The following is an 18,105-nucleotide window of genomic DNA, read 5'->3' as shown; positions in this document are numbered from 1 at the left end:
ATGCCAACAATTGCATATTTACAGAGAAAAACAAAGACAGGAAATTGTACAATGGTTACCAACACTGCTGCTGCCAAAATATGCCCAGCTCAGAAAGGAAATTTAAAGCAGCAATCCCATTTCCCCTACAGAAATGCTGACCATTTTTGTTTCAGCAGTAGCCCAGCAGAAAGCAAGCTTAAAGGACAGGCTGAGTAGGTACTAGGTTGAACAATAAGGTACACAAGAGCCAGAATCCACTTGGTGAGGACAGTGACAACCAGCAGGTGGCAGAAGCTTTCAAGCAGCCAAAAACCAAAACATTTAGAGAATTTTTTCCCCCTTTCCTGAGGGACGAGGTGGAGTTTGGAGGTGGAGTTTGTAGAGGAAGAACTATAGGAAGCCAAGATCTGTGATAGACCCAACAAATGCAGTCTGGTCATACACATACAGAAGAATGGTTTGGGGGACAATAATGAACAGAGGAGTCTGGAAAAGATAAAGCAAGGGACCTGAATGTTGAAGTACATGACAAATTTTCCTTCACTCAGAGGCACAGGCCAAGCCACACCCACATCCTGGGTGTTGGGGGAGCTGCCTATCTGGGCCTGAGTCTTAGCAGACCCTTCTGAAGGATCCTTAGCTTTCCTCTCAGTCACTGTAGATTTTACCCCTTGGCTGTTCCAAGGCCCTCTCTCTGTGGCCCCTTCCCTGCTTCCTCTGAGGAAACAATCTGTGGTTGTGGGCTGCTCAGTCTTGGCTCTCTGTCCAGGACCTCTGGGGCACAGTTCCTGCCAAGATGCAGACATCTTCTTTTCCTGCCTTTCCAAAAGCATGGGAGAGGTAGGAGGTTTGTTCTGGAGGTCTGGGTGCACGACCTAGGAGGAAGAGGTTACAAGGAAACTGCAGGGAACATGGTGCCTGCTGGACAGACAGCCCCGGGGCCCTCAGTCTCCCTCCTTTCCTGTGTTCAGTTGCTCCCTTTTCACACAGCCCATATAAAAATGAAGCAGCAGCAAATTTTATTGAGGGACCTAAACTGAAAATAGGTTTAGAACATAATTTAAAAAAATAAAACAGCAAAAGTAGCAAAAAATATATGACCTTTTTAAAAACATTTTCCTTTTTTTTTTCTTTTTCTTTTTTTTCTTTTTTTTTTTTAATATATAGCAACTGATGTCTCCCAACCACCAGGAGCATCTTACCCAATGGGTAAATCTCTGGTAACGACCCTTTTAAAAAGACATGTAAATATATACTCAGATTTATACACTTTGTGTTTTCTTCGTAGCTATGTACAAAGCCCCCAGTTCAGGGCTGGGCCCCAGGGCCACATCACTGCTCCCAGTCTTTGCCTCATCATCCTCTGGTACCAGGTATTTGGTCAGCAAAGCAAATTATTATTGGAATTAATAAGCCACTGGCACCATCCATCTGGAGCAGAGGTCACCTTCAATTGAGGCCGAAGCACTGAGCTCCCTACAGCTGTAGCCCTGAGGACAAGGCACCTGCCACCAGAATGCAAGGGGCTGACAGGTTAAGGTGAAACAGACAATACCAATACTAGAAAGCTCAGTAAAGCTCTCACTTGCATGCCTGCTCACTACCCACTCCCCGACCTTCCAGGCAGTGCTGGGTGACAGGGAAGGGTCTTGGTCCAACACCTGGGAGGGAACAAAGTGGCCACCAGCAAGTACCTGCCTCTTTACTCCTCTCTCTCACAAGCAGGTTGAGAGGAAGAGGAGGAAGAGAGAGAGCTCAGTGGGTGCAGGCAGGCCACACAGGAAGGCCTCAAGTAGGCAGCTGGCTCCTGCCAGCAGAAAAGGGGTGGGGAAAGGCAGTGAGTCCAGGGAGCTGTGGGTGAGGGACACAGTTGATGATGGAGGTTGGGGAAGGAGGAGGGTGGCAGTCAGCGTCGTTTGAGTCCACCATTGGCAAGTTGGGTAGGGTGTCGGGGCAGACAGGGCTCCTCAGGCAACGGCTCATGAGAGAAGACGGAATCCTCCCCCGAGGAGCAGGTAGAGCTTCGGGTGTCAGGAAAGCTGGGAGAGTACTGGTCTAGGGGCATTGACAGATCCAGATACTCCTGTGATAGGTGAGAGAGAATGATGGTAGGGCATGCCCCTCCGTGCAGCAGGGTTTGCCACACATACCCATATGATGATGGCCTGAGGGCCGCCAGTCTTACCTGGTTGGAGGTCAAGGCCACAATGCGGTCCAGGTCTTCCACCAGCTGCTTGAAGGTAGGTCTCTGAGAGGGCACCGCATGCCAGCAGTCCCGCATCATCATGTACCTGTGCAAGATTGTGAGGTCAGGTAGGAAGGACAGAAGTAGAGAGATGCGTCAGAGGCCTTAGGGGAAGGATGGCTAGGAGGGGTTACTTCTCTAGATGAACACCCCTCTCCCTCTGCCATCAAGTCCATTCTTCCCCCCAGGGCTTGGCTGAGGAATCTTCTCAAGCTTACAGCTCGTTGGTGCAGTTACTGGGTTTGTCCATTCGATGACCTTCCTTCAGCAGCTTGAAAAGCTCCTCCACAGGCACACCAGGATACGGGGAACCACCCAGAGTGAAGATTTCCCACAGGAGCACCCCAAAAGACCACCTGCAGATGAGCACAGAGCCACTGCGTCTCAGGGAACAGAGTTGGGTTTTCCTGTCTCCCTTTCAGAAGCCAGCATTGCAAGTACCCATCCCAAACCTCCCCCTGTCCCAACACAACTCTTAACTCCAAGGGGAATACAAGGAGAAGACTGGTGCTCTCAACATATAGGGACAAAGCTAGTGGATAAAATAATGTTGGTGTCGTCTCTCCAACACAGGAGACTCTCATCAATCCAGGGGGCATCAGGACTCCCACACTCAGAACCCCTGGCGATTGCTTATTCAAACTCACACATCACTCTGATGGGTGTAGATCCGGTCAAACAGTGCCTCAGGAGCCATCCACTTAACAGGTAGCCGGCCCTGTGAGCAGCATGAGAAGATTGGGGATAGCCCAGGGCAGGGAGGGCACAGGCAGGGGGAGGTCAGTGCATAATTTCAACCCACCCTTCCACCCTGCAAGGACAGCAACCCAGGTGGGTTACAGCAGAGACACCTAAGTGGGGGATGCCTGGTAAGAGAGTGCCCAGGGTGGAGAACAAGCCCCAGGCAGCACTTACGTTGGTTGTCTTTTTATAGTAGTCAATGTGGTGAATGTCCCTAGCTAGGCCAAAGTCTGCAATCTTCATGACGTTGTCCTCTGTCACCAAGACATTCCTGGCAGCTAGATCTCGGTGTATGCACTGCAGAGAGGAGGGTGGGGGGCAGGTGACAGTCTTGAAACATACACTGTGATCCAGCTGTCAGAGTCCCCTCCGCTTTAGCACTCACTCTGCAGCCAGCAGCAGACCCAGGTCATCTGCCATGCTGTACCCTCTCAGCATCTATTTCCCCTCCTAGAATGTTCTTTTCCTCTACCCCAAACACCTCCAGTTCCAGGCCTCTCAATCATTCTAGACAATATTTCTTATAGGCCTCTGTTCTGGTCCTTCTAACTCTGAGCTTCTGGATTCTCACCCCAAAGAATGATCTTCAAGGGGCTGGGGCTGTGGTTCAGTGGTAGTACACTTGCCTGGCATGTGTGAGGCACTGGGTTCGTTTCTCAGCACCGCATATAAATAAATAAAATTAAATAAAAGTCTATCAACAACTAAAACAAAATATTAAAATAAAATAAAATAAAAAGAATGTAAGCCCTGTCTCTCTAGGCACAGCCTATCCATGGTGAGCTGGTGTTCAAAGAAAGCCACCAATTACTGAGCACCGAGAACTACACTTAATTTTTACTGTCACAGATATGGTTTCATTTTATTCCCATAACATAAGTATTATTATCATTTTGTATTTGAATAAAAAAAGATGTTTGATAGCTTTCCAAGGCTACACAGAAAGTGGTAGAAAACAGATTGGAACCTACTGCAGTCTGATCCCAAAGCCATCAGGCTACACCCTCTCTCTTGCCTCTGAGGTTCCCTGAAAGCCTAAGACAGCACATGTGGTCAGCAGTCAATATGTGTATAACTCTACCAAAAGATTAAAAGTCACAAGTTGGAGTACTAGGAGGGCTTTGTCCCATCCCAACCTCATTCATGGAGCCTTTAGGTTCCATACCTTCTTGGAGGCAAGATATTCCATGCCTCGGGCCACCTGATAGGCACAGGATACCAGGTCCTTGGAGGAAAGCTGTTCCTCTGGGTTGTGGCTAGGGTTGTAACAGTATTCCAGACCTGGGGGCCTCCGGGCCTGCAGGAACTCCCGCAGGTTACCCTTAGAAGCATACTCCACGATGACGTACAAAGGACCTGGGAGCACAAGATGAGGACACAGCAAGTCAAGTAGCAGGTTTAGCATCAGCTGGAGGAAATACCAATCCCCAAAACACACCATACATATGTTCCCCGATCTTAAATTCTGTTTCTACCTCCTGACAACAGGAAAAGTCATTTACTATCCAAAGAAAGTCAGAGAAACAATTCTTCTGACCACAGCCTAGAAAGTTCCCAAGCAACATTGGGGGTAAGATCCTTAAAGACCAATTACTTCTCTATTCCTGCCCATACAATATGTGTGAATGTAAATGCCTGTATTCTCAGATGAACACCAATGGGCACCAGTTCAGATCCAAAAAAATACATTCTATCCACTGCTAAACTAGCCTCTCCTCTTAACCCCGAGAGAGAATCCTTATCACTGACACTCAAGAGGCCAGACCCTACCATCTTGTGTGCAGGCCCCCAGCAGGTTGATGATGTTCTTGTGTTTCCCAATCATCTTCATCATTTCCATCTCTGAGATGAGGTCTGACAGGTCCTTCTCTGTTGCATCCGCTTCACATACAAACCAGAGAATGGGTGTGAAACTCTTTAACGATATTATGGAGGGAGGGGGAAGGACAGGTAAAGGACAGGGGAAGGGTGTATGCCTGAGGAGACTCTTCACTCCAGAACTTGCTTTTCCCCTCCCCACTTCCCAAGTTTATTTTCCCTTCCCTATGGGAGCCAATTCTACAATATATGGTAGCAAGTGTGTCCAGGGATACAGTAAGAAAAATCAGTTATGGGATCTAGAATGAGCACTTGAGCACAGCCCAGGATGACATCAAGAATGAGGTGAAGCTGGGCACGGTGGTGCATGCCTGTAATCCCAGCGGCTTGGGAGGTTGAGGCAGGAGGATCGTGAGTTCAAAGCCAGCCTCAGCAACTTAGCAAGGCCTTTAGTGAGACCCTGTCTCTAAATAAAATATAAAAAGGGCTGGGGATGTGGCTCAGTGGTTAAGTACGGTTAAGTGCCCCTGGGTTCAATCCCCAGTACCAAAAAAAAAAGAGAACGAGGTGAGATGATAATAGCCATCTCACATCTCAGGGCACAGAATGCCCTTCTACTCGCAGGTAACCCATGTAGGCAGCATAGCAGGTATAGGCACTGAAAGCACCATAGAAGGTATCCCACTTGGTTGAGACTCTAGTTTGCCTAGAAAGGGAAGGGTTTTCTTTTGCAAGGCAGAAACATTACTTACACTTCAACATCTTCACGGCCACTTTGGTCACACGGTTGGGTTTGTCCTTGTCCAGCCCAATGGCCTCTGCCAATACCACCTGCCCAAAGCAGCCTTCTCCCAGGGGTTTACCTAAGACCAGTCTTTTGTGGGGAAAAGAGAACAGTGTAAGCTGGGGCTAGTAAAAGTCAAAAGTCTTTATGACACCCCATCTCTGCCTCTCCATATTTCATCCAAGTGAGAGCACAGAGCAGGCAGCATTCGCTCTGGAAGCACTCATATACCTTTACTCCCTGGAATTCATGGTATACACAGTTCCCATCATAGAATGACAAGCAAAGGGAGTCCTGAAAAACTTGGGAGTTAGAGTAGTACCTGTCTCTGGGTAGCTCCCAGCGGGGATCTTCAGGAAGCTCATATTCAGAGACCCCAGCTAGCATGGGGGTCCCACTAGAGGAGAGACGAGAGGGTCGAACCAGAAGTACCCCAGAGTTCATGGATGCACTGGAGTCAGCTGACACCTGCAGGGGAGAGTGGGGTCACCCTTCTAGCAAGGGTGTGGGGAGCGGGGGAGTGGCAGTAGCAGGTTCCTTTCAGTTCCTCATCAGGGCTTTTAACCATGGCAGAGGTACGCTTCTGTATACATGACATGCTTCCCTCAATGCAGAGTGGCAGAAAGACCATCTGAGGTCAGAAGACCAAAGTTCTAGAACTTGACTGATTTCCACCACCTGACTAGCCTTTCTGGACTTCACTTTACCCACCTTTTAAATGAACAGACCCAAATGTACTTCTTTCAGCTTGATATTTTACAGCTCTATCACAATAACAAAACTATTCTTTTCCCAATTCTTTGTAAAAACCTTGCCTCAGATTATAGTTTCCTAACCCCTAAAGCAACTTCCAGAGTCAGCAGTGTTCTGAGTGAATGGTCATTCCTGCATACACCTTCACCTCCTGGGAGGTTTCTTTCCTGAGGGAGGGGCACACTAAAAGGAGGGGGGCATGGAGGACCTAATCAGGCCTTCTCCACCTCTAATCAGCCCTGGGGACAGTCCAAATGCATGATATCAGCTTCACATTTAAGACAAGACTTTCTCTAAATTCAGTGCCAGGTGAGTGGGGCAGCTGTATTTGTGACTTTACAGGCATGAACAGCAGTGTGAAACTGATTTGGGAACACTTAGAACGTTCCAGAGGCCTAGAGGCCAGAAAGCAAAGCCTGAAGAAGATTAGGGATAGTGGAGGGGACAAGGCATGAAATCATGTGAGAGAAGTCCCTGGAGGCCCAGGAAGAGAAGGTGGCAGAGAGCATGCGAATCCCCCATCTACTTTCTGTTACCTGTCTGCGCAGAGGGATGCTCTTGGCCAGCTTGTGCACGGCCATCTGGCTATGGAAGTCACTCTTCTTGGTGCCACTCTTCATTTTGTAGATGATGACAGAGCCCACCATGCAGGAGATGAGGAAGGCCCCTGTGCAGTAGATGATGATCTCCAGGTACAGGGGTGAGGTCATCACTGCCGGTCTCTCTTCCAGGGCTGAGTCAGTGTGAACAGGTTGTTAGCAGGCTCTGGGGGCCCCCCGTCCATAAGAGGCCCTGCTCCATAAGAAACATGAAACCCATCTCCTTTCCCCTGAGAACTTTTAGGGAGGGGGAAGAACCAAGACAGGTCCTAGCTAGGATTGTGATTCTAACACAGGGGATTAGACGTCCTGAAACTTTTGTGTTGTCTTTAAACTGACTTGAAGCCCTTAAAGGGAATGGACTAGACTATCTCGCTACACAAGTCCCATCCTCCCTTATCCCAGACACTCCTCGCTCACAAGAATGAACTGCTGGCTAGACAGGTTATCAGGTACCCCAGAAGCAGCTGAGAAGTCTCTTCGCATGCCTTTCTCAGGCTCCTCATGGAAACAAGGCCCTTCTCAGCACAGCCTCAGCACTGTACACACATACTTATCACATGGGAACAGAGAGTTTCTGAGACCTTGTCCCCAAGGGCCCAGGAGGTCATTGAAGGTGGGGCCTATATCTCGTTCAGCCCTGTATGCTGCAATACCTGGCAATACAGGGGAATTCAGGGGACAAAGAAAGGGAAGGTAGGGACCCGCCTGTGTCCCGACTAAACATCCCGCCTCACGTCTGTGTCATCTGTCAGGTCAGACATGTAAATATTTATACCTTGCCAAACCTCAGGCAAAACTGATTTTTTTTTTTTAGAATTTTTTTAATATTTATTTTTTAGTTTTCGGTAGATACAACGTCTTTATTTTATTTTTATGTGGTGCTGAGGATCGAACCCAGCGACCCGCGCATGCCAGGCTTGAGCCACATCCCCAGCCCCAGGCAAAACTGATTTTGACTTTTAAACATGTTTGGACTGCTCTAGATGAAAAACAAACTTTTTTTTTCCCTATTCTTAAGAACTCCATAGGTTCTGTAGGACTCAAAACTTTAGGAAATGGAAGGAGGCATTATTTTATTCTCTTCTCCTGCCCTCTATTTAGAATTCACACCTATGCCTACAGAAGCCACACCAGTTAGTTCCCTGGTTCGTGTTTTCCTTCAACACGAGAAACTTGGTGCCAGCTTCAGGGAGCACTCTCTGCCCCACCATGTGGACAGTCCTCCCCCTTCTATAGTTCTCCCAATCCTCCCTTTAAAACACCAGCCAGCTACCAGGAAGGCGGCATCCCTGGGAGCCCTCCCAGAGGGGCACAAAGCACAGCCCTGGAGTGAGCCTCAAGTCCTGACAAGGAGACAGCTGAGCTAATAAGGGGAGAAGGGTTCTAGTGGAGAAAGGTTCTGTTTTTTCTTTCCCCAATGTTGAGAAACGAAGACAACTCATTGGGAGCACAGACAGGACAGAGACAGGAACAATGATAAAAACAGAACACTTCTCTGTCACAAGCAGGGCATTGTGAAACCTTGCTGGGTAAGCAGATCAGACAGGGGCATAGGGAAAGAGAAGAGAAAGGAGGGCAGTCTAAGCAGCCACAGGACACAGCAGCACCCAGACCACATGCAGGTCCCTTAGAGATGCAGTCACAACTAGCATTGGCCCTGCAGTCACCAGTCCACCACCCTACACAGGTTGCAGGCTCCTTCTGTCCTGGTTCAACATACAGACCTCCTTTCTTGAGAGAGGAGAGTTGGCAGTAGCCAGAGAGGATCATCATGCCTCCAGTAGCTTCCAGAGACAGGTCTGACTCAAGGCAGCTGAAGTTTACTGTCTAGGTAGTGACAGAGGATGGCAGTATAGAGGGGTGGACCAGCGCTGGTCCTTCAAATGGCAAGCCTTTCTGACACTTGGGACTGGCCAAAACAATATTGGAAATTAAGACACTCAGCACCAAGTGGATGAGGGAAAGCTGCTGGACCCAAGGAGGGAAGGAGCCTGCCCTGGAGAAGGGCCCAGCTGCACGGTAAACCAGAGCCCGTGCATGCATTGCATTGGCCAAGGGGAGAGACAGATGCAGGTATACAGGTGGAACACCTCTGTGTTCCTGCAAAACCAGGAACCTCTTGAGCCGAGAGGATGCAACCCTCCAAGGTGGAGCAAAAAAGGGCACATGGTAGGCAGGAGCCATCCCTCTACCCACCTCTCCTGGCACTGTATGTCCCCTAGCCACACAATGCATGCTCCCCCCGTGCCCATGGCAAGGGCAGGACATCGAGAGGAGAAGTACAGTGTATACCTTCCAGAACGGTCAACCATGCAGAGTGATGGGAGAGTCCGATAGAGTTACCCGCCAAGCACGTATACTCCCCCGCGTCCTCAAAGGAGACATTTCTTAAATGAAGCACTTCCATCTCTTTGTCGGTGGTATTAACTCCGGCAGTCTAGAAGAGACAACGGAAGCAAAATGGACAAGCACCAGACATGGGACCTCGAAGAGACACAGAGAAAGGGAGAGAGAGAGAAGAGGGGAAAAAAAACCAGAGGAAGAAATGCTCCCCAGCGTCTCCTTTGCAATAAGGAACAAACAAAAACCACCAGGCAGCGAGACCTGTTAGAGGAAGAGACTGAGGCCCTGAGGGAGGAACTCCGGCAGACCTGAGAAGAGGATGGCTGGTTATGACCCTTCACCAGACGCTGGCAGCCACTGGCCCATCCAAGCATGCGGGCGGTGGGCGGCATGGAGAAATGGGGCCTGGCAGGTGGGGGGCTGTTTGGTTTCAGGTAAAGAAAGTTAAGGTATACACAGAAGGGAAGGAAGGGTGCTGTGCGTGCGCACACACACACACACACACACACACACACCTTGCAAGGGAACACCTGGTCCCTTCTTTCATCCACCACTCAAACCATCATTTCCTAACACAGCAAAAGTCCATATGCAGATATACATACAGCCAAGGAACACACAAGAGGCACAGAGGGAGCCACCAACACAGTACCAAACCAAACCAGCCTCCCAGGCCAGGTATTTTTCCATGGCTCTGGGCACTAGGAATACAGTAGGATAACAGGGAGAGTCGGCGCTCGCTTCCCCTCCTGCCCCAGCAGTGTGGGGCCTAAATCAAGTTCCCAGCACAGGGTCCCGTCCATCTCCCCTTTACCTTTTGCCACAGGTCTGGTGACAGTGAGCCACGCAGACTGGTTAGCTTCACCAATATAATTGGAAACCTTACACACATACTCCCCGCTCTGGGCCTCTGTCACATTGAACAGGGTCAGCACCTCCGCATCCGAGCTATTAATCCCCGAATGCTGGAACAAACCAACGACACACCAGTCAGTTGGGCAAACACTGAGATGTGGCCATACTTTGCTCCTGTGTCACTTTCAGGCAGGCCCATGGAGCCAAGGCAAGGGAAACACTGAGGGATTTATAATTTTCCCCTTTTGAGTAGGACAAAACAAGGTTGGCCCCTCTGAAACATTTGATTAAAATTTTTTTAAAAAGAAAGAAACCACTGTCCCAAAGCAAATGTTCTATTTGTGTTAAACCCACTCCTTCAGGACTGAAGCAGGTATTATGGAAACAGGCCAAGGCCAAGGCTATGACCCCTTTTCCTCCAGAGTAGTTTCAGCACCAGTGGTGGAGAGAAGGGTCAGCCGATAAATCTTTGGGACAGCCAAGTCAGGGGAGGATGCGATCTAACTCTGGGACAAGAAGGTAAACCACTTTCCCAGCTTCTGGTTACTTCCTGTTGCAAGATCCACTGGAGATTTAGCCAATTACCTTCCCTTGATTAATGGAGCATTCAGGGACAATGAAAGTCTGGGAGTGAAAGGAAAAAGGAAGAAAATGCCATTACTCCTCATACCGCTTAGAATTTATAAGTGGCATTTGCTTTTCCAACTAAACTTTGTTATCATTCACCCACTTGCTGAAACACCCTAACTTGGGAATCTAGCAGGGTCAAGACCAGGAGACCCTACCTGGAAAGTTTTTGGTCTCAGGCAATGAATAAACAGGAATCCAAATGCACTGAGTGGCTGACCCAGAAGTCCTAGCTGTCACTTTCCACACTTTTAGAAACTGGCATGGCTCACTCCCCAGCCACGTGTTCCCAGCTCACATCTACTTTGTGATATGTCACTAGTCCTAGGGAATGTGGTTAGAACCCTACTATGGCGAGTGTATGCCTGAAGGTTAAGGGTTTAGTCCCAGTCCTAGGTACTGGGCCTGACCACAGAGACTTGAGCCCCTAGGAGATATTGGTCACCTTCCCAGCACACTGGCCCATAAAAACTGGGGCCAAGATTACCTTCAAGATCTGGACATAAGGCAGGTTGTCTGGACCAATCTTACTCCCATTCACCTCGATGTGCTTCAGCCACTGGATGTGGGGCTGTGGGTCACTGTACACCTTACACATGAACTCCACATTGCTGCCCAGGGCCACTGTCTTGTTGGCAGGCAATCCTGCCTGTAGGATAGGCCGGTGTGGGGACCGCTCTGTAGAACAATGGAGAGGACAGGCTTGTCAGACCCTGCCATGATCTGGTCCTGGCTGGGATGCTGACAGAGGATATCATCCTCAAGAGAGGTATGCCCACATTGGTGCCCCCTCAGCTTTCCCAGTGATAGGCAGTGCCCTTCCTGGTGCTTCTGCTAAGCCCTTGAACCTGGGAGAAGGGATACTGTCTTCTAGCCCCAAGCCCTCAGGAACCTCCTCTCTGAGGCAATGTACCCACATTCACAGACACAGTCAGATTCTTGTCTACATGAAGAACGCTGCAACTCAGTCACATCCCCAGTCTACCTGTAACATCCACAGCCTACTTGTCAACTAGAATCATAGTCACTCAGACTCTTGCTGTCCTGAGCATAGTCAAGAGCAGCAATGGCAGCATCAACCAAGAGCTTGTCAAAAACCAGAATCTAAGACCTACGCCAGACCTCTGGGACCACAATCTTCTCAGAATATACTATCAAAGCCAGGGCAGGATGCTGGCTGTGACATTGCACCCCAAGATCTTGGGAGCATGAGATCCAGATCTTCTAGAAGAACTGGGCTGCAATCATAGCCCCAAGGGGCATGGTATTCCTCTTGGAGTCTCCTGTGATGCCCCAGAGTGGGTACATGCTGTGATTCTACATTCACAGAGTGTCTGGCCTCACTAAGCCTCAAGGTTATGTGCTAACATTATGCTACATTTAGCATCAATGCACAAGCCACATCTTTCAGGATGGACCATCAATAGCATCTTCTGCTCCACAGTAACATATAGCTTTCAGATGTATCTTTGTCTGACCTTCTTCACTCTATTTTGTAGATAAGAAAAGTCAGGCTTAGTAGAGGAAGTGCAGTGCTACATGCTATCTAGGAATCCTGTGTTTGCCAGCCCCTGCCCTTTCCTCCAAGCCTACTCCTGCCACTTTGGCTGACTTACCCACGACGTCGAGCTGATAGGTGTGGTTAATGCTGCCATACTCATTCTCCACAATACAGGTGTAGTTGCCTTTGTCTGAAGGCACCACAGAGTCCATTATGATGCTCCAGGTGGCATAACGGACCTGCAGGGATACATGCCAAAGGGTTCCATTGAATGTCTGAAGGAGAATGCAGGTGAAAGCCACAAGGCGGTACTGGCACCCCGTAGCACAGCCCCTTCCAATCAGAGCAGGCAGCATGTGGCCCCAGGCTGCAATGTTAGTCAGAACCAAGTAGAAAGGGCCCACCCATTTACACTCAGAGAGAACATATCCTGCAAAATGGCAGATGGGTCTGAGAACTCTGAACATCTTCACTGTGGCATTTAAGGCCAGCCACGATGTGGGCAAATGTGCTTTCTGCACTCTCTCCCCAATTCACTAGGAATCTTCCCAATCTGCACTCCTGTCCATTCCATTCTTGTGCCATTCTTGTGCTCTCCTCCTAAGAGAGCCTCCTTAATAGTTCTTGGCTGCCTCTGACACTTCATTTCAAAACCCATCTTTGCCTCAAGTTGAATATCTGGTCAGATCTGTTCTCATCCTTTCCTCTTCTGCATCTCCACTGAAGCACTAATCATGGTCTCATTTTAAAAATAGCTTCTCATGGACATGTGCCCTCTTATTAGACCAGAATATCTTTATGGGCAGGAATGCTATGTTGTCCCATCTGAAACACAGTAACTTGCAGACAGTAAGTGCTTGGTGAATGAACTTAAAAACCTTTCCCTATTCTTTCTGGTTCCCTCTGCTTAGAAAAGAAGCTAGATGATACGAAAGCTAAACATTATCGGAGACTCTGAAGAAAGGCTTAAGACAAAGATGTTCTTCCTATAAATACAAACGGACAAAGGATATAACAGAATTTACCAGAGGAAATGAAAGTTGCTTATTAACATGAGATTTCTAATTTAATTAATAAGGAAAACAACACACACACACAAAAAAAAAAAAAAAAAAAAAGAAAGAAAGAAAGAAAGAAAAAGAAAGAAGGAAAAGAAAATCTATGGCTTGGGAGGCTGAGGCAGGAGGACTACCAGTTCAAAGCCAGCCTCAGCAAAAGCAAGGCGCTAAGCAACTCAGTGAGACTCTATCTCTAAATAAAATACAAAATAGAGCTGGGAATGTGCCTCACTGATCAAGAGCCCCTGAGTTCAGTCCCTGGTTCCACCCCAACCACCGCAAAACAAAACAAAACAAAAAAACCAAAAACAACTTTTTGTCTTAATCTGTTGGCAGAGGTCTAGTAAACTTGTCATTCTCATACTCTACTATGGGAAGGTGAATTAATTTTCCCCTTTTAAGAAAGTAATTGGAGCTTGGAGATGCAGCTCAATAAGAGAGTATATGCTTAGGAAGCGCAAGGCCCCGGGTTGAATCCCCAGCCTACAAAAAAAAAAAAAAAATAGTAGTAGTAATTGGGTAATATGAATCAACAGTTTAAAAAACACTCACATCCTTTGACCTGAAAACTATTTCCAGCAGTCTGTCCTAAGGACACACATTTCAAAATGCTGATTATATCTTCTGTAACAATTACGTTGGTGAAAAACTAGAAAATATCTAATAGCTCAAATTGTTCATTAAAATCACAGGGTATTTTTACAATGGAACCTTCTTTCCTTTTTTTCTTTCTTCTCTTGGTACTAGGGATTGAATCCAGGGCACTTTACTACTGAGCTATATCCCCAACCCTTTTAAAAAATATTCTGATGCACATCTGTAATTCCAGCAGCTTCAGAAGCTAAGACAGAGAATTGCAAATTCATGAGGCCCTAAGCAACTTAGCAAGACCCTGTCTCAGAATAAAAAATAAGGGGTTGCGGATATAGCTTGGTTGGTAGAGTACATGCACAAGGCCCTGGGTTCAATCCCCCCCCGCCACTCCCCCCCAAAAAAAAGAATAAAAAGGGTCTGGGGCTGTAACTCAGTGGTAGAGTGCTTGGCTGGCATGTGTGAGGGACTGGGTTCGATCCTCAGCACCACATAAAAATAAATAAAAGAAAGGTCCATTGACAACTTAAAAAAGGTGGGGTGGGTGGAGGGCTGGGGGTGGGAACTCAGTAGTTAAGTGCCCCTGGATTTAATCACTGGTACAAAACAATAAAAAAATTAAAAATCTGGGACAGGGTCTTGCTAAATTGTGGATGCTGTCCTCAAACTTGGGATCCTCCCACCTAAGCCTTCCTAGTAGCTAAAATTACAGGTGTGCACCCCCATGCTTGGCTATAATAAAATATTTCAAAAAAAATTTTTTTAGTTGTAGATGGACACAATACCTTTAGTTTATTTATTTACTTTTATGTGGTGCTAAGAATTTAACCCAGTGCCTCACCTGTGCGAGGCAAGCGCTCTACTACTGAGCTACAATCCCAGCCTATAATGAAATCTTAAAAAAAAAAAAAAATTATTAGTGCTTTATAGTTATAATGGAATCTTAAGTAAACCATGAAAAATTACTGTTCAAACACTCATGCTTGAAAAAGACTCATAGTGTTGTTAACAAATAATAAGAAATTATACAACATGATCAATTTTGTTAAACTGCTATACACATTAAAAAAAGATTTTAAAATTTATTCACATTTTTTTAGACTGAAATTTTTAAAAATACATTACCATTATAGTTAAAAAGCATTATTTGAAACAATTAAAGGGGGCTGATGGTATAGCTGTTCAGTGGTAGAGTGTGTGTTTAACGTGCATAAGGCCCTGGCTTCCATCCTTAGTACCAAAAACCTCAACAAAAAAAACACAAACAAAACACTAATTAAAGGCATGTAATAAGTAAGGATCATCTATCTATCTCAGCTCTTCCATTCCCTTTTCTCAAACTTTTCTGCTGTTCATATCTGTGTATACACGTGTGTACCTTGTAGCCTCCAATCCTGTGGTCAGGTTTGAATTCTTTCCCATTTTTCAACCAGCGCAGTGTGGGGTTAGGTGTCCCACTGGAAGGGCATTTGAACTTCACTGTCTTGGCAGCTGGCACTGCATGTAATTTCTTTTCCATCTTTTCTGGGGATGTCCAATATGGAGCTACGGCTGCCCAGGGAAAGCCAAGAGAGACAAGAGGGATGGGGGAGAGGGATGGTCAGGCTCTGGGACAAGGTCTGGGTAGGACCTGGAGGCGCCCCACCCATCTGCCCAACCCTTGAGAGCAGTGCCCAGCAATTATCAGAACATTTAAAGGGAGGGCAACTAGGCACCATGACCCTGGGTGCCCTCTGCTTCTTCCTTCCCGCTTCAATGAAGCCTCCCACTTCCCGCTTAAACCCAACTCCCAGGCCCCAAAGGCAGTAAGGAAGGAAACAGTGTCTCACGCATACGGTTTGGTTTGGTGTTATCTGTCTCTTTCTCCTCTGAAGAGGAGTCATCATCGTCATCGTCATCCTCCGAGGAGGGGAGTGCATCTACAGGAAGAAGAAGGGCACTGAAGGTCCCTCTGAGGCACCTCTAGATTTCCATCCACAACAACAGTCACCCCCCTTAAGGCTGTATAGTCATAGATGAATCCAGCCACCCCTCCCCATGAGGACTCCCAGTCCCACTTTTCCCTTGGTGACAATCTTTCAATGGGACGGAAACTAAAAACTGTGTGCTCCAGTGCTGTCTCCTCCCTTCCTCAACCCAGTGCACTGTCCCTCTCTGCCCAGAAGCCTCTCCTCTGAATGCTCCACCAGAAGCAGCTGTTCCGCTAACTTAACTCCATCCTGCACTCAGAGGCCCTCTCTCTGCTCATGGCACCACCTGATTGTCCTGGGTGTCACAGTAGCAAGCCAGGGAACCTACATCCTTCTTTAGACTGCCAACCTCTGGGAAATACAGGCAGATTGAGGCACACTGTGGCTAGGAGCTATTTCCAAAGTCATGGTTCCCTTGCGTGGCTCTGCTAAGGTTTGGGAGATGCCCTTTTAACCACAGCAGATGGGGAGCCCACCACTACCAACATCTCTGCCCAACAAGTATCCACCCCTTAAAAGAACAGGCTTCACACCCATGTAGTCAGCAACAGGGCTCATGCCAGAGCTTTTTCCAGTCCTTCTGGCACTTTGGGGGATCTGGAGGGAAATAAAGAAGGCAAGTCCCTCATAGTGGGGCAGGTTCTCAGTGATGTCTGGGAGGAGGTGTCAAGTATGCATCCTGGGGTACACAAACGGCTTTACTTCCTCGGATAGTAGTTTTGTGAAAGTCACAATCTAAAAGTAGTAGATTCCCAAAGTCACAGAGCTCTCTGGCTGCTCTGGCACAGCTCCAAGAGCTGGTTGGCAGGTATTTCTGTAAAGCCTGTGGAGACGGTGCATCTGGATGGGTCCTTCCCATCACAGCAGGGACTCACCACATATTCTGGGGCTCTAGTCACTAAGCTCAGTATCAAGTCCAAGTGGCAAGGTAGTGGCAGGGTGGAAGCTGGCTGAGAAAGAACCACTTAGCATCCTGGTGATCTGGGTAAGTTGTGGTAGGAACATCGTAGGCTCTTAACATCCCAAGAGCATCAGCCACTCCTCTGAAGTAGGTCTTAGAAGCCCCACATATCTGGCCTGTGGTCTGCCCTACCTGGTCACCCCTTTGAGAGCTAAGCCACGCGGCGGGCAGGGAGCAATGTTAGTGGGCAGCAGTTTCTGAAGCAGAGTGGGGGCAGATCATGGCAGGGAAGGAGGTTCACCTCCCCCTGAAACTAGCAGAGAGAGTCAGAGGGGTGGGTCCAGGGGGGAAGGTAAGGATAGGGATTGGCTACCAACCTGAGACATTGACGGAGAAGTAGGTGGTGTCGCTGCCAGAGGGGCTGCTGGTCACACAGGTGTAGAGGCCAGAGTCAGCGGGCACGGAATCCCGCACCTCCACCTCCTCCCCTGTGATGCGGGTACGGTTGCTTTCCACCAGCTGTACCCCGTCTCGCAGCCAGTTGATGCTCTGCACATCGTCCCGCAGCCGACAGCGAAGCTGCAGCAGGTCACCAGGGTGGACCAGGAGGGACTCCACTTCCACAGGGGCTCCCCAGGGCTGAGCTGCAGCCACCCATGGGGGCCAGGAAGAGGAATCAAGAGGGGAGAGGAAGGAGGGGAGAGACAAAGGGAGTTACGCTAGCCACAGTGAGCATCGACCTCCCAGGCCTCACTCACCCCAGACACACAGCTGGGGAGGCAGGGATTGGAAGCAGCTGGCTACCTAGGACCCCAACGTCCTCTTCTCCACCCCACTCCTCCAAAAGTCAAAGGAAGAAAGAGGCAAAGTTAGGAAGCAGCTGCAGCAGCATTAAGCGAATCACACTTCATTCCCCCCATCCTAGGGGGAAAGTTGGCCTTCACCAGGACTCGTGTCCAGGGTGCCCTCTCCCCACACCCTCAGCTCTTCATCAGGAATGGCCACTTCCCAAGAGGAACACCCCATTTCTCTTGGCTAGGTCAGCCTCACCCCTTTCCCCAGTGACAGCTGAGTAAGTGCTGCTCCTCAAAAATCCAGCAGCCCCCACAACACCCACTTTGGGAGAAGGCCCTGGGTTCACAGGGTTCAGTGAGGGTGGGTATCTGGCCCCCCAGTGAGTCAGATGTGAATGTGAGAGAGACAGCCCAAGGAGAGGTCAGCTTAGGGGAGCCTCCAGCTAACAGGTGTCGTCCCGAAGATTTGGAGCTTTTGCCTATATTAGGAACGGGGGCCTGCAGCTGCCACAAAACCCACACTTGCTCTGGCAGCAGAAG

The 18,105-nt window shown here is 48.4% G+C and overlaps 1 protein-coding gene across 9 annotated transcripts in view; it reads right to left on the bottom strand.

The window, feature by feature from the left end:
- Nucleotides 1–978: 978 nt before the first annotated feature.
- Fgfr1 (fibroblast growth factor receptor 1) overlaps nucleotides 979–18,105 on the bottom strand; it is a 55,041-nt gene continuing 37,914 nt past the window's right edge. For 2 of the 9 annotated variants that reach the window (XM_046463860.2, XM_046463857.2), the window contains exons 3-18: nucleotides 17,149–17,415; nucleotides 15,730–15,819; nucleotides 15,279–15,451; nucleotides 12,367–12,490; nucleotides 11,238–11,428; nucleotides 9,218–9,362; nucleotides 6,854–7,056; nucleotides 5,893–6,038; nucleotides 5,539–5,660; nucleotides 4,739–4,849; nucleotides 4,134–4,324; nucleotides 3,143–3,265; nucleotides 2,875–2,945; nucleotides 2,446–2,583; nucleotides 2,168–2,273; nucleotides 979–2,065 (exon numbers count right to left, since the gene is read on the bottom strand). In XM_046463860.2, the coding sequence (XP_046319816.1) occupies nucleotides 1,889–2,065; nucleotides 2,168–2,273; nucleotides 2,446–2,583; nucleotides 2,875–2,945; nucleotides 3,143–3,265; nucleotides 4,134–4,324; nucleotides 4,739–4,849; nucleotides 5,539–5,660; nucleotides 5,893–6,038; nucleotides 6,854–7,056; nucleotides 9,218–9,362; nucleotides 11,238–11,428; nucleotides 12,367–12,490; nucleotides 15,279–15,451; nucleotides 15,730–15,819; nucleotides 17,149–17,415 (2,378 nt within the window). In that variant the 3' untranslated portion in view covers nucleotides 979–1,888. The remainder of the gene's footprint in view (nucleotides 2,066–2,167; nucleotides 2,274–2,445; nucleotides 2,584–2,874; nucleotides 2,946–3,142; nucleotides 3,266–4,133; nucleotides 4,325–4,738; nucleotides 4,850–5,538; nucleotides 5,661–5,892; nucleotides 6,039–6,853; nucleotides 7,057–9,217; nucleotides 9,363–11,237; nucleotides 11,429–12,366; nucleotides 12,491–15,278; nucleotides 15,452–15,729; nucleotides 15,820–17,148; nucleotides 17,416–18,105) is intronic. The other 7 variants (XM_046463861.2, XM_058585429.1, XM_058585428.1 and 4 more) reach the window with 6 other exon arrangements.

This window comes from Marmota monax, unplaced genomic scaffold, assembly GCF_021218885.2.
Source record: "Marmota monax isolate L192 unplaced genomic scaffold, Marmota_monax_Labrador192_F-V1.1 WCK01_AAM20220418_F8-fsc00224, whole genome shotgun sequence".
Lineage (NCBI taxonomy): Eukaryota > Metazoa > Chordata > Mammalia > Rodentia > Sciuridae > Marmota > Marmota monax.
This window is presented reverse-complemented; position numbering and strand designations above follow the sequence as displayed.